Here is a 12,344-nt window from a genome sequence, read left to right as displayed (position 1 = left end):
TTCAAGCCACTTAATGCATATACCTTGCAATAAGTTTTAAAAATGTATACATATATAGGTATATTTATATTGATATTTTATTTGAAATGTACAACAATGTTGTATGCTTGAAATTGTTGGCCTGAAGTATCAGACTGCAGTTACAGGAATCAAGTCTTTTCGCAGCCACTCCACACTATATACAATACTTGTGCAATACTTGCACATCATAATTTTACTTTCTTCATCAAAAATAAAAAAGCCATCACTTTTAAATTCCTTTACACGATTTTGGCATGTTGAACTAACCAACAATTAATTACTTCCAAGAATTTTTTTTTTTAATTTCAGGACCTAATGTGTTGCATTCATTGTGAATACTGAACATTTCCAGAACGGCGCCATTTTGGAATATTGGCGATATTGCCTTTTAAAAACATTGTGCTGTATTGGATGGATAACTTACAGTTCAAAGCACAACCTGAAATCTTCCGAAGTTAAACGTTATCTTAGGTTAGGTTGGCGTAATTTAAAATACTTAATGACCGTAAAATAAAAATATTTTAATCCTTTAATTATGGTGCTTTTTTACTTGCGATCGGAAAACTTCGGAACTGTTCGGGTGAGCGACTTTCTACATCTGGATAGACACATCTATGCCTAGAAAGAGTCTGTGACTCTTTGGTCAAATTTGCAGTATCAACAAAGAAGATGGCGCGTGACTTCGTTAATAAAATATATTATCACGATCGTTTCGACGGATGGTTCTATTTAATTTTTTTCCGACAGCTTTATATATACGACAAGTTATCTGAGATTAGAAAAAATATATTATAAATTGGTAACGTTGCTACGGGGAAAAAAATACCGTTTGGATTCCAATCCACGTCCCTTACCGCATGAATTTATGAGAATACAAGTTTAATACTCTACTCACGTCAGATTTTTAAGGATTGTTGAAATTTCTTGCCGTGTTTACAATTATAAAACGTATTGCATATTTTTTTCGTAGTAAGGTGGTACAAGTTGGCACTGTCTCTGTTGTGTTGAACAAAGGAGTTAATAAATATTTTTTTGCGTTTTTCGCGTGTTTTATCGTGAATTGTCAAAAAAAAGGCAAATTTCGTGGGAAAATCAGATGTAATGAATATTTCGCGTTTTTCGTCGTTTTTTCGCGATCGCGAAAATTGCATGGCCCTACTTACGACATATCGGTCTTTCGATGGTGTTTGTTTCGTTCCGAATTGATATTTAGTCATTTTACGCGCGTGAAGTGTAGTTTTATTTTTAAAAAATTTTTTTCTCAAAGCATTGAGCGGAGTACATACGCATGAAATAATTAAAATATGAGTTTTCTGAATGCTTCGTACATTTGAAAAACTGAAAGTAAAAAAAAAAGAGTAATATTTAATAAAAAAATTTTTAAACGTTTTTAGCGACCTATTTATTGGCTCAGTAGTTTGTCGACCTCCATAGCGTGGTTAGACACAAGCCATCTTTCCCTGACAGGGGTTCTGGGTTCGAGTCCCGGGTAACCAATTGCTGTGAGTCTGTACCTGTCTAAACAAATAAAAAATATTGTTAAAAAAAAAAAGTCATTTGATATGTTTTTAAATAATGTGAGCTAGTCTTCCAGTACTCGCCAGAGATGTGTAACTCTGACCTCGGTTAACGAGCAGATTCGTGTGTTCTCGTGTTGCAAATATTGTTGTAATTTATAATGTAAATAAATTATACAAACGGGAACATAACCTCACAAAAACTCCCATGAAAACGGTCAGGCGATTAGTAAACCCTCCACAGATACCCCCTGCCAGTGACAATGGAAGCTTACATACAAGCAAACTGACATCGTTGTACATATGGGAACATAACCTCACTCATATAATTACAATTTAGGAAGTTTATAAACACAATTTATATCATAAATAAATGTTTTTAATTATATGGACCATAATCCAATATCAATCACTAAAGCATAAGATTTTAAAACACATATATAATTGTAAATAGTCTTTTTTTCATGCTGTCAATTTTTGATGTGTAACATCTTAGCTTAGGCATACGGCATTTGATAGGTGTAATTTCAAGAATCAAACGAAAATTTTAATAAATTAATTATAATAAAATTCATTGTCTAAAATCATAGCCAGGGTGTAGTGTTTTTTCGTGGCTTTGTGATTTCATTATATATTTTAAAATTTAGCTCTGCAAATTGAATAGTTTGATAGTCGACGTATTTGCTCCGGCAGCGAATTCTAGCGGCGGGGGCGGAAACTACATATGGTTCACGACCAGAAATTTAGTTGAAAACAAATTTGCGTTTGTTCATCACGCACGGCATTATTTTAAAGAATACATTATTTTTAAGATTTCTGCGTTAAATTTCGTGTCCGAGTTTCGTATTATTAGCGATTTGCTACATGAGAACATAAGAATTTGCTCGTTACCGAAGTTAGATGTCATCTTTGGCGAGTACTGAAATACTCTCTCACGTGTTTTTTTTTTCAATATCTTACATAGGTACATATTTGCTTTCCAAATCAACTACCAGAAATAAACACGTCTTTATGTCGCAGAATCCGTTGCCATGGATATGCAGGAGTAGGGGCATGGATATTTCGCGAAAAGATTCCGAGACTAGCTGAAAAGTCAAAACAATGTAGCACCGTCTGTGTTCCGTGATTCGGTGAGTTTCTTTCAGGTACACGTCGATTGTTACAACACCAAATCACATTAAGTCAGTACGGAAGCAAACGCGTCCTGAGTGGCTCGGTAAAACAAGGCGACGACTTCTCTCGCAGACGGCCGTCAATCTCAGGGAAGAGACCACAGGCGTGGGTATACCTTGTTGCAGTCTAATAAGTGTTCAGATCTTTTCGCGAAAACTGCCTGCCCCTAAATGCAGGAGGCATCAACAATGCAAAAGGCCGTAGCCATGGAATCGAAGAAAGCATCATCAATGAAATGGCGAAAATTTCTTCAAATCTTGCTAAATGTTTTTATTATATATTACAGCTCCACCTGCATCTAGTGCAAGAGCCATTAAAAACTAATCCTTCCGTAATATTAATGAAATGGAAATGGGAGCTCACCTTATATTTATTGCGGTTGGTTGTAGGGAAAAATGTGTCATAGTAAGGAGATAAAATATACACAAATTTTTACGTCTAATCACAAGCTTTTAAACACAAAATGTTTCATCGAAATCAGTTCAGTAGTTTTTGCGTGATGCTCCAATAGACAGACACACTTCCTTATCGTAGTGATATAATATAGAAACCAGTTTTTAAGTAATGTCATAAACTTTTAAACAAAAAATTGTTTCATAACAATCTGTCTAGTTTTTTTTCCGTCAGTCTCGAACATACAAACTACAGGTTTATAATAAATAGTATAGATATTCGACTGTATTTGTTGCAGTACGTTTTAATGAGTTATGCATGTCTTGCACTGCCTGTTGAACACACACACAAATTAATTCTGCTCGAACGTTTAAACTTTCAGTATATATCCATGAAACATATTACCTTCACCTCTTTTTTTTTTCTTCATCTCTGCAGCTTTTGTTTTGTATCTGGTTTCTATCTAAGGTTTCCTTGATTACTTAATTACAGCTTATAACTCTATGTTTATTTATTTATTTATTTTGTTTGACCTTATATACTTCGTGTTACTTGGCTCCTGACATATCCTGAGGTTGGCAGTCACCCAGGAACACAGTCTATCACTTAGTCCTGCCCACGTGTTATTTCCGTAAGTGCGTTTCTAATCCGCCACGGTTGGTAGCAGTGATTATAACATCAAGCTACTCGCATACTAATCAGCTCGGCCTCACAACAGGCGCCTAAAGAGGCAAGGGAAAAAAAACGTTAGAAAGTTTAAGGAGCCTTCTTATCTGATGGATGAGTAAACTATGCTGCCGCTTGAAATGCGCGCCTTTATAGGACACTGAACAGCCTGTTGACGATTTCTTTTCGTTAAAATAGATCCAGATATTTTTGCACATAGAAAACATTTTACTGAAGATCATGGAAAATTTTCTTTTGACCAAATTGACAAAACATTATGTTTTCATGTAACAATTCCAAATTTACAAATGTCTGTCATTTTACGTGAATTATTTCTGTTATATTTACACACACCCAAAAAAAAAAAAAAAGTTCTACAGTGGAGCAGTGAAAAGATAAGAATAAAAACTTACTTCTCCGCGGCGTGTAGAGATGCGCGGGTCACTGCTGTGTTTCCGAGAACATCTTCCCTGCAGGACTGTGCGTGTTGGTGTGTGTGCGTGCGTGCTGGTCCTAGCTCGGCATTTCCGCTTCCCGGGGCCCCACGCGAGTCACGTCGGCCTGTCAGTCCCGTCTGCCGCCATCTGCTGTTACCCCTTCCCCCTATCCGTCCCTCCAACCCCTCACTCGCACGTGCGCATCAACGTTTCCGACACCCGAAAGCTGGCAACTACATATTTAGAGACCGGAAAAATTCGCGAATTCATTTAGCGATAGGTTAAAATACAAATCGTTATACCTCAGTGCTTCCTCTGTTATTGGTTCACAACTCACCTGGATGACTCTCGGCCAATGAGAAACACCCAACCAAAGCTTTATCGAATCACAGGCTGCTACGCTGGAACGTCTCACAAGACAGCAGCCAATCAGTGGGTGGCATTTAACCGAGTGTACGTAGAACTATGGAGTTCATCCTACAGGTCATTGAACCCGTGAATTTTTCCTGTCCCTATACATATTTATAGGTAGAGACCGGAAAAATTCGCGGATTCATTTCGCGATATGCTGAATTGCAAATAGTTGTAACTTTATGCAACTTCTGCTATTGGTTCACTGTTAACCTGGAGGAGTGTGGGCCAATTATAGGCCCTCAGTCGAAGCAGTATCGAATCACGAGTCTCCCAATTGAGACGCCTCACAAGTCAGTAGCCAATGAACAGGTGACGTTTGCCCGGGTGTGCACAGGATCGTGGAGTCTATCCTGGAGGTCATTGAACCCGCGAATTTTTCCGGTCTCTATTTATAGGGACAGGAAAAATTCGCGGGTTCAATGACCTGTAGGATGAACTCCATAGTTCTACGTACACTCGGTTAAATGCCACCCACTGATTGGCTGCTGTCTTGTGAGGCGTCCCAACGTAGCAGCCTGTGATTCGATAAAGCTTTGGTCGGGCGTTTCTCATTGGCCCAGAGTCATCCAGGTGAGTTGTGAGCCAATAGCAGAGGCAGCACTGGGGTATAACTATTTGTATTTTAGCCTATCGCGAAATGAATTCGCGAATTTTTCCGGTCCCCACATATTTATTCACAACTGAAACGTAGGGACTGGAAAAAATTCGCGTATTCACTGACCTCCAGGATAGACTCCACGATCCTGTGCACACTCGGGCAAACGTCACCTGTTCATTGGCTGCCGACTCGTGAGGCGTCTCAACTGGGAGACTCGTGATTCGATATTGCTTCGACTGAGGGTCTATAGTTGGCCCCACAGTCCTCCAGGTTAACAGTGAACCAATAGCAGAAGTTGCATAAAAGTAGAACTATTTGCATTTCAGCATATCGCGAAATGAATCCGCGAATTTTTCCGGTCTCTACAGTGAGACGAAAGGGATACCAGTCACAAAATTTCTTTACTGTCGTTCAGTGTAGGTACCTACTCACCAGCATTGTTGAGCAGACCCGCTGCCAGCGGAAGTTGTACGATGTCCTTTTATCAGCGCCTGCTGTGCTGGTAGATGCGAATGTAGCGGATCTGCTGCCTGAAGAATCTCTGGAACATTTCCGAATGCGAATGCCACTAAGTCGGTTCCCTCGTCTCGGGAAATCAAGCCGAAGTCGCGAGGTGGAGTTGTGGTTTGGTGGATGGCGCAGCGCCTCCCAGCTTCAAACGGTCCGAACAAATTATCCACGAAGTAGCTTGGCTTCTGGGTTGTAGCCATGTCCTCGGCGAATAATTCGCAGACGTTTCGGTCGACATTGCAGTCGCCATCATCAGGGAGCAGTTACCTACAGTACCTACAGTATAAAATTATTGAATTTATATTACATAAAAGCCACATGACAATGCCTCGCGCGGTAAACAGGTGTTATTTCTTTCTCTTTCTCCCTTTCTTTCTCTCTCTTTTCAAACGCCATGGAAACGTGACCGATTATATTTTTTTCTCGAAAAATACTTGTCCTTACTAATACTGTGTTCAATATTATGGTAAAATTATTACAGAAAACAGAATTGTGATCGAAATTTATATGATGTATATATATAGGTATATGTATCTGTATATATATATATGTGTGTGTGTGTGTGTGATATAAAATTTTAGTACACGCCATTTTCACAATTCAAGTTCAACGGTTCGTTTACTCCATAGATAATGTGGCACATAGATGAAATAAATGCACCATGTTCAGTAAATATCCCTACACTACTTTTCTCTCTCGCGCTTACTTTTTTTTTTTTTTAAATATACGTACATTTATATGCACGAAATAACTCTGAACAGCTCTGTCACATTCTGCCTTACTTTACAATTTCGTCTCTACACATCTATTCGCTGTTTTATTACCATTATTCTCGCACTACGAGTTATGATGATTTGCTCAACAGAACTCATCTAAGCTTTTCTTGATGCTTGGTCTCTCTCTCTTTCTCACTCTCACTCTCTCTATCGTGGTACTTTGTCTTTATCTGGGAAAACAAGAAGTGGATTATCTCCCGTTAAACTTGCAGTGTTCAGTTTTTCCCCTGCTAGATCCTTGGTATTACTTTCCTGCTACTTATCTGAAAATGGTTTTAGAAAATTGTTGTCTCATCAGTTTTCTTATATGGTGTCACATGTTGTGTACTGTCTGTAACCTTGTTACTTCTTTCTTCACGCACGTCTGCCTGTTTGTGTCTATTTCTGCGTACACTGTAATTTTTTTGTATAAATGGAACAGAAATATCAATGTTAAAATTAACAAATATTTGTAAATGAAAACATATGTATCACTACAAAAAAAAGTGTTTTCGGTGATACTGGGTTCAGATCCTTACCCGGGCATTTATGCTTTGAGTTGTCCCAGTACCTCCGATCGTATTAACTGCGCTCGTAATAACCATGATAAAATAAAACACAATTATTATTGAATATCCGATTGATTTTTTTTCCATGGTTAAAAAAAAATCATGTTTGATTTAAGCATCAGTTAAAGCGTAAATTTTCGAAATCAAATATTCAGTATCATCTCGAGAAAAAAAAAAGAGCAACCTATTTTTTATATCTGCATTCAAAAAATAGCCATAGTCATTGCCTTCTTGTTGTATGTACATTAAGACAACTAGGTTTTCCAAAGGATTATTACGTAAAAGTACAGAAACCTTTTTTTTCTCTCTCCGTGTATGGACTCGTGTACAATTTCGGTTACGTTCATTGAGCTCTCACTCTTCCCCCCCCCCCCCCCCCACAAACACAGCTTCCCCGCGGGGAACAACCTGTGGTTCCTTCGCTTAATTAGGCATGCCTTTGGTGTTCGTGCCAGAGAGAGAGGGAGATGAAAAAGGTGGAGGGGGGGGAGGGGAGATGAAAGAGGGATTAATGCCAGGATTCATGGGTGACCTCTGACCCCCAGCACGCCGGGGACCTAGACCGCGCTCCACAAGGACCGTCAGCGACGGGTCTATTGTCCGTCTTCCCGAAGACCCCAGGTCTTTCCAGCGCGCTAATTAAAGCGCTTTGTCCCCGACGGCTGATAGACCCCACGAGGAAGAAGACGACAGACACAGAGAGAGAGAGAGAGAGAGAGAGAGAGAGAGTAAGAGAAAAAGGAAGGCGGCCGGGCAGGTATAGAAGGACCAAGAACAGGTGTCACCCGATAAGGTTCACTTCCCCAACCCCCTTTTTCCTCCTCCTCCGGTTTCTCTCTCTCTGGTGGTAAGACAACGCGGAAGAAACCAGAAACCGTTTTCGGGGTCACGCATAGTACCATGACCCGATGTTCCCCCCGGCTATGAAGACCTTCTGACCCTCGCAGTGACAGGTCTATGGGAGGGACGATGTTAACCCCCTTCCCCAACAACCGCCAAAAAAAATGAAAAAAATAAATCCCTTCCCCCATAATCTAGAGAGAACAGAAAATAACTTGAAATATATATATATAAAAAAAAACTTTTAATGTCGTTAGTAATGCGTTGAAATAGCCTAAGGGGTTTCCCATCAAAATTTTTATTGATTCCTAATTTGATAGGGATGTAATATATTCGAATATGGCCTCGAAAGTAACCTCCAGGAGACCATTTCAGTCATGGACGGGAATGTTCTGAAGTTGAGGTCACTCTGGATAAGCGATACGTTACCGAAAGCTTAAAAAAAAAAAAAAAAAAAAGCTAAGAGTAATTATAAAAAAAAACTATTGCCATCATATAAAGTGTATTTTTAAACAAAGTTTTTAAAAAAAAATGTAACCAGACGGAAGTTAGCGTTGAAACTTCACTCTAACAAAAAAAAATGTTTTGATAGGGTGTTTATCCATTTTGACTTCAATTATTTTCATGGCAAAATGTGGACAGACTCACTCCCTGACTTCTTACCTCCATGATTTCGGCAGAGGACTTTTTCTCCGAGATGCGTTTGATACAGAAGGACCATTAACTAGAAGAAAATAGTTACGTGTTAAATAAAGACTAGGCAGCAAGAGTGAGTAAAGGTTTGGAATGCTAGGAACTCGTAAGACACTATGAATAGAGACCGGAAAAATTCGCGGTTTAGATGGCCTTCAGGATAGACTGCACATTCCCCTGTACACTTGGGCAAATAATGCAAGTTCATTGGCTTACGACTTGTAAGTCGTCTCAGCTGGTGTTTTCTGTGATTCGATCCTTCTTTGGGAGAGAGTTTATAACTGGTTGAGATTTGTCAAAATGTACAGAAAGCCAATAGCAAAATCATCTAAAAGGTATATGTGTTTGAATTCTATCCTATTGCAGAATGAATCTGCGAATTTTTCCTGTCTCTAACTATGAATCATATCAAAGATTTGCACTCGGACATTTAATATAAAATTGCTTGTAGGATTCAGCAACAGTTACAGCCATCAATTAAAATCCTGTTGCTGTATGAGAGCCCATCCCATGCAGCTTACACAATCTCTATAGTCATTCACCATATTACTGTAGCGTAGTCATTCACCATATCAACTGCTGGCTAAATTCACCGAGAAAACAGGTACTGCAAATAAGATTATATGAACTTGTAATGTGTTGAAAAAATAATATTAGATCATCGTGTATATGATAAAGATTCAGAACCAATAGTCTTCTGAATTGTTTGACCAATCACTGTTGTTGCAGCAAGCGCTTCTCTCGCCACACGATGCGCGCGCACACACACACATGGTTTCCAAACCCGCAAGCAAGGCTGAGGGATATCTGGAGCCCCAGATGGTAACCTTCTGAGGAACACACAGGAAAATATTTTTTTGTGCTTTAACAAAATATCCCTTTGGAAACAAGATTCCAAGAAATAATTTGCAAAACAACACGAGAAATATATTATAACTTTGCACAACACATGGCTATGGTTATTTTTGGCATATTTGTTTGTTTTTTTTTGTTTCGAGATAATACTGAGTATTTCTTACGAAAGATGACGCATAATTTAGTATTTAAATCGATGTCTCATTCAAACAAAAAAATTTAAACCATGGAAAAGATAATCGAATATTAAATAGTTGGATTTTATTTTGTTTTATTATGCTTATTTATGTGCGCAGCTAACACTGGAAATCTATTCAAGGAACGGTTTACAAAATAATTTAAATACTGGAGGTACTGGGTCAACATAAAGCATAAAATCCCGTGTAAAAACTCCTAACCCATTATCACTGCGAACACTCTTTTTTTGTGATAGAGTGTTTGTTCATGTAAATGTACAAATATACAACTATATGTAATTCTAAATGAATATTTCTGTCACGTTTACAAAAATACACAGAGACTGGACCGCCATAAAGATGGATTATTTCGGCGTGTGGGCGTCAACAACTTGGAAGTCTAATGAAATGTTCTTGGTTCCTCGCCAAAAATTGTTGTTTATTAATAAAAAAATAAATCTTTTTACGTGGAACATTCAAATTAATCTCCAGATCTCGTCTCGCAACAAGGAAAGCCCAGGATTTGTACGGAGCTAACGAACCGAAGGCGGTGGTACGGGAAGCTAGGCTTATCTGGATCAATCCCCCCCCCTTACCGCCACCCCTTAAAACCCGCTCCCATGAACATTTATTTTTTCAACGCCGCACGCAACGCGTCGTCCGACTTCACGCGTCGACGTAGGTGCGCATGCCTGCCCCAAGGTGAAAATCTCTCTCTCCCTCCCGTCTGATAACCACGTCCACAACTCACGTCCGTCCGTCGCTAACAAATGGCGTCTATAAATTAACCGATATTACTCTCCCAGGAACACCAACTGTTAGAAAAAAAAATTTCCAGACACGCTGCCTGAACACAACAATAAGGAGCGGAGTCTTGAATATTTTACGCCGCACAAAAAAAGAACGAGAGAGAGAGGGAGAATTTTTTTTGTCCGTGGCTTTTGCTCCCCCTTTCCGAGGTTTATTTTATTTTTTTTTTATGTTACAGTACGTGGACGTTGATTCCTTTTATTTCCTTCGCGCAGGCGGAAAGGATTCCTGCGGCCGGCCGTGGCGAAGTGCGGTCTGGAACGCGACCATCCACCCACGAAATTACGTCTCGCCCGGTTGGCTCCGAGACTTGGAGATTGCCACACCTGAGCGAGCGTTGGTGAACGTCAAAAAACGATCGGAAATGGCTGCTACGTTTTTTTTTTGCACTTTCGATGGCTTCTCTTCCAAATATGGAGAAAAAAATAATATCCTCCTTGTAAATTACTTCACGGATAATTTTTTTTTTTTTGAAGTGTGTTAGTCTTTTCAGTGCTGGCCAGTGGTGTGTGACGTCTAACCTCTGTAACGAGCAAATTCACGTGTTCTCACGTTTTGCAAATACACACGCGTAGTTTCCGCATCTCCGCCGCTAGAATTCGCTGCCGGAGCAGCTACGTCGACTATTGAATCATTTAATAATGTTCGCAGGGTTTCACGTACATTGTCTGTAGTGGCTTGGCTTCTGGGTTGTAGAAAATGTCCTTGGCGAATAATTCACCGGCGTTTCGGTCGACATTGCAGTCGTCATCATCAGGGAGCAGTTACCTACTGTAAGTATTGAATCATTTGATCAGCAGACCGAAATTTTAAACTATAAAATGAAACAGCTCCAATATAAGTGATAAAGGCTTGAAAAAATATAATAGACCTTGTCTTTGGACCCTATTTTGGACAAGGAATTTTGTTAAATCACTGCCCATCTTGTTAAAAAAATTCATTAGAAAGTTACTACTGTAAAGTTTCCCTTTGTCTTTGTGAACTTTGGTCCGCGCCATCCAAAGCAGATGGAAGCACCGTGGTTGTGACACGATTCCGTTCCTTGACTTCCGTCGCATTCACGGAAATTATTCCCACCAGATGCCGTTTACCGAGAGCTAATATGTTACACAAGAATATATTTTTTTTCTTCCGGAGAGTATTTGTGTGTGTGTATTTATGTATAAGTTGCGTATTAAAAAACTTAAGTCGGCAACAAGGGGTTCGAATAGTTATTTATCAATCTGAAAATGCGTCGTGTGTAGCCAGCTCCGCTCGCGTGAAAGCAGGTCTTACCTGGGTCCAACTTAACTAGTTATAATGTGCACAGGCTTTCACACTGTAACTACCTACAGTAGGTAACTGCTCCCTGTTGATGGCGACTGCAGTGTCGACCGAAACGTCGGTGTATGTAATTATTCGCCAAGGACGCGGCTACAACCCAGAAGCCAAGCTACTAACTAGTTACAGTTTAGATATGAGATAGGGGAGTAAACCATGGCATCAATCGCTGCCACGCCTGGCCAATCCCCGAAAAAAAAAAAGCACACTATGCAATCTACCCTTATCTTAATACAGTTTTTTTTTTGCTAATACAATATATTTTTTGTACGGTTTATATCAACTAAGTAATTTTGTGGTGGAGAAAAAAAAATGTTTTCGGTGTGGAAAATTAAAATACGAAAATGTTATTATCTAAAACAACTTATTTGTGATCACAGGGTGTAAAACAAAATTAAATGCACTTCGATACGACGAATTTCAAAAATAATAATCGCATGAAAAGAGTTTTTTTCAAACGCTAAACCAAAATTAAGTTATGAAGAAAAAAAATTATATATATATAACTGAAAGATGGGAGGAACTTATTCACCTTTGGAAGACATTCCTTTCTCCTAAACACAATTTGTACCTTAATTTCTTTTATTCCTCTCTCTC

At 39.1% G+C, this 12,344-nt stretch overlaps 1 protein-coding gene across 1 annotated transcript in view; it reads right to left on the bottom strand.

Moving 5' to 3' along the window:
• The window catches only part of LOC134540305 (uncharacterized), a 404,904-nt gene that overhangs the window by 203,021 nt on the left and 189,539 nt on the right, over positions 1-12,344 (bottom strand). Inside the window, exon 2 of the mRNA XM_063382964.1 lies at positions 5,652-5,760. Within this exon, the coding sequence (XP_063239034.1) occupies positions 5,652-5,657 (6 nt within the window). The 5' untranslated portion in view covers positions 5,658-5,760. The remainder of the gene's footprint in view (positions 1-5,651; positions 5,761-12,344) is intronic.

The sequence above is a fragment of the Bacillus rossius genome, chromosome 16 (assembly GCF_032445375.1).
Source record: "Bacillus rossius redtenbacheri isolate Brsri chromosome 16, Brsri_v3, whole genome shotgun sequence".
NCBI classification, from domain to species: domain Eukaryota; kingdom Metazoa; phylum Arthropoda; class Insecta; order Phasmatodea; family Bacillidae; genus Bacillus; species Bacillus rossius.
Note: the sequence above shows the minus strand (reverse complement) of the source record. Positions and strands in the feature narration are given on the sequence as shown.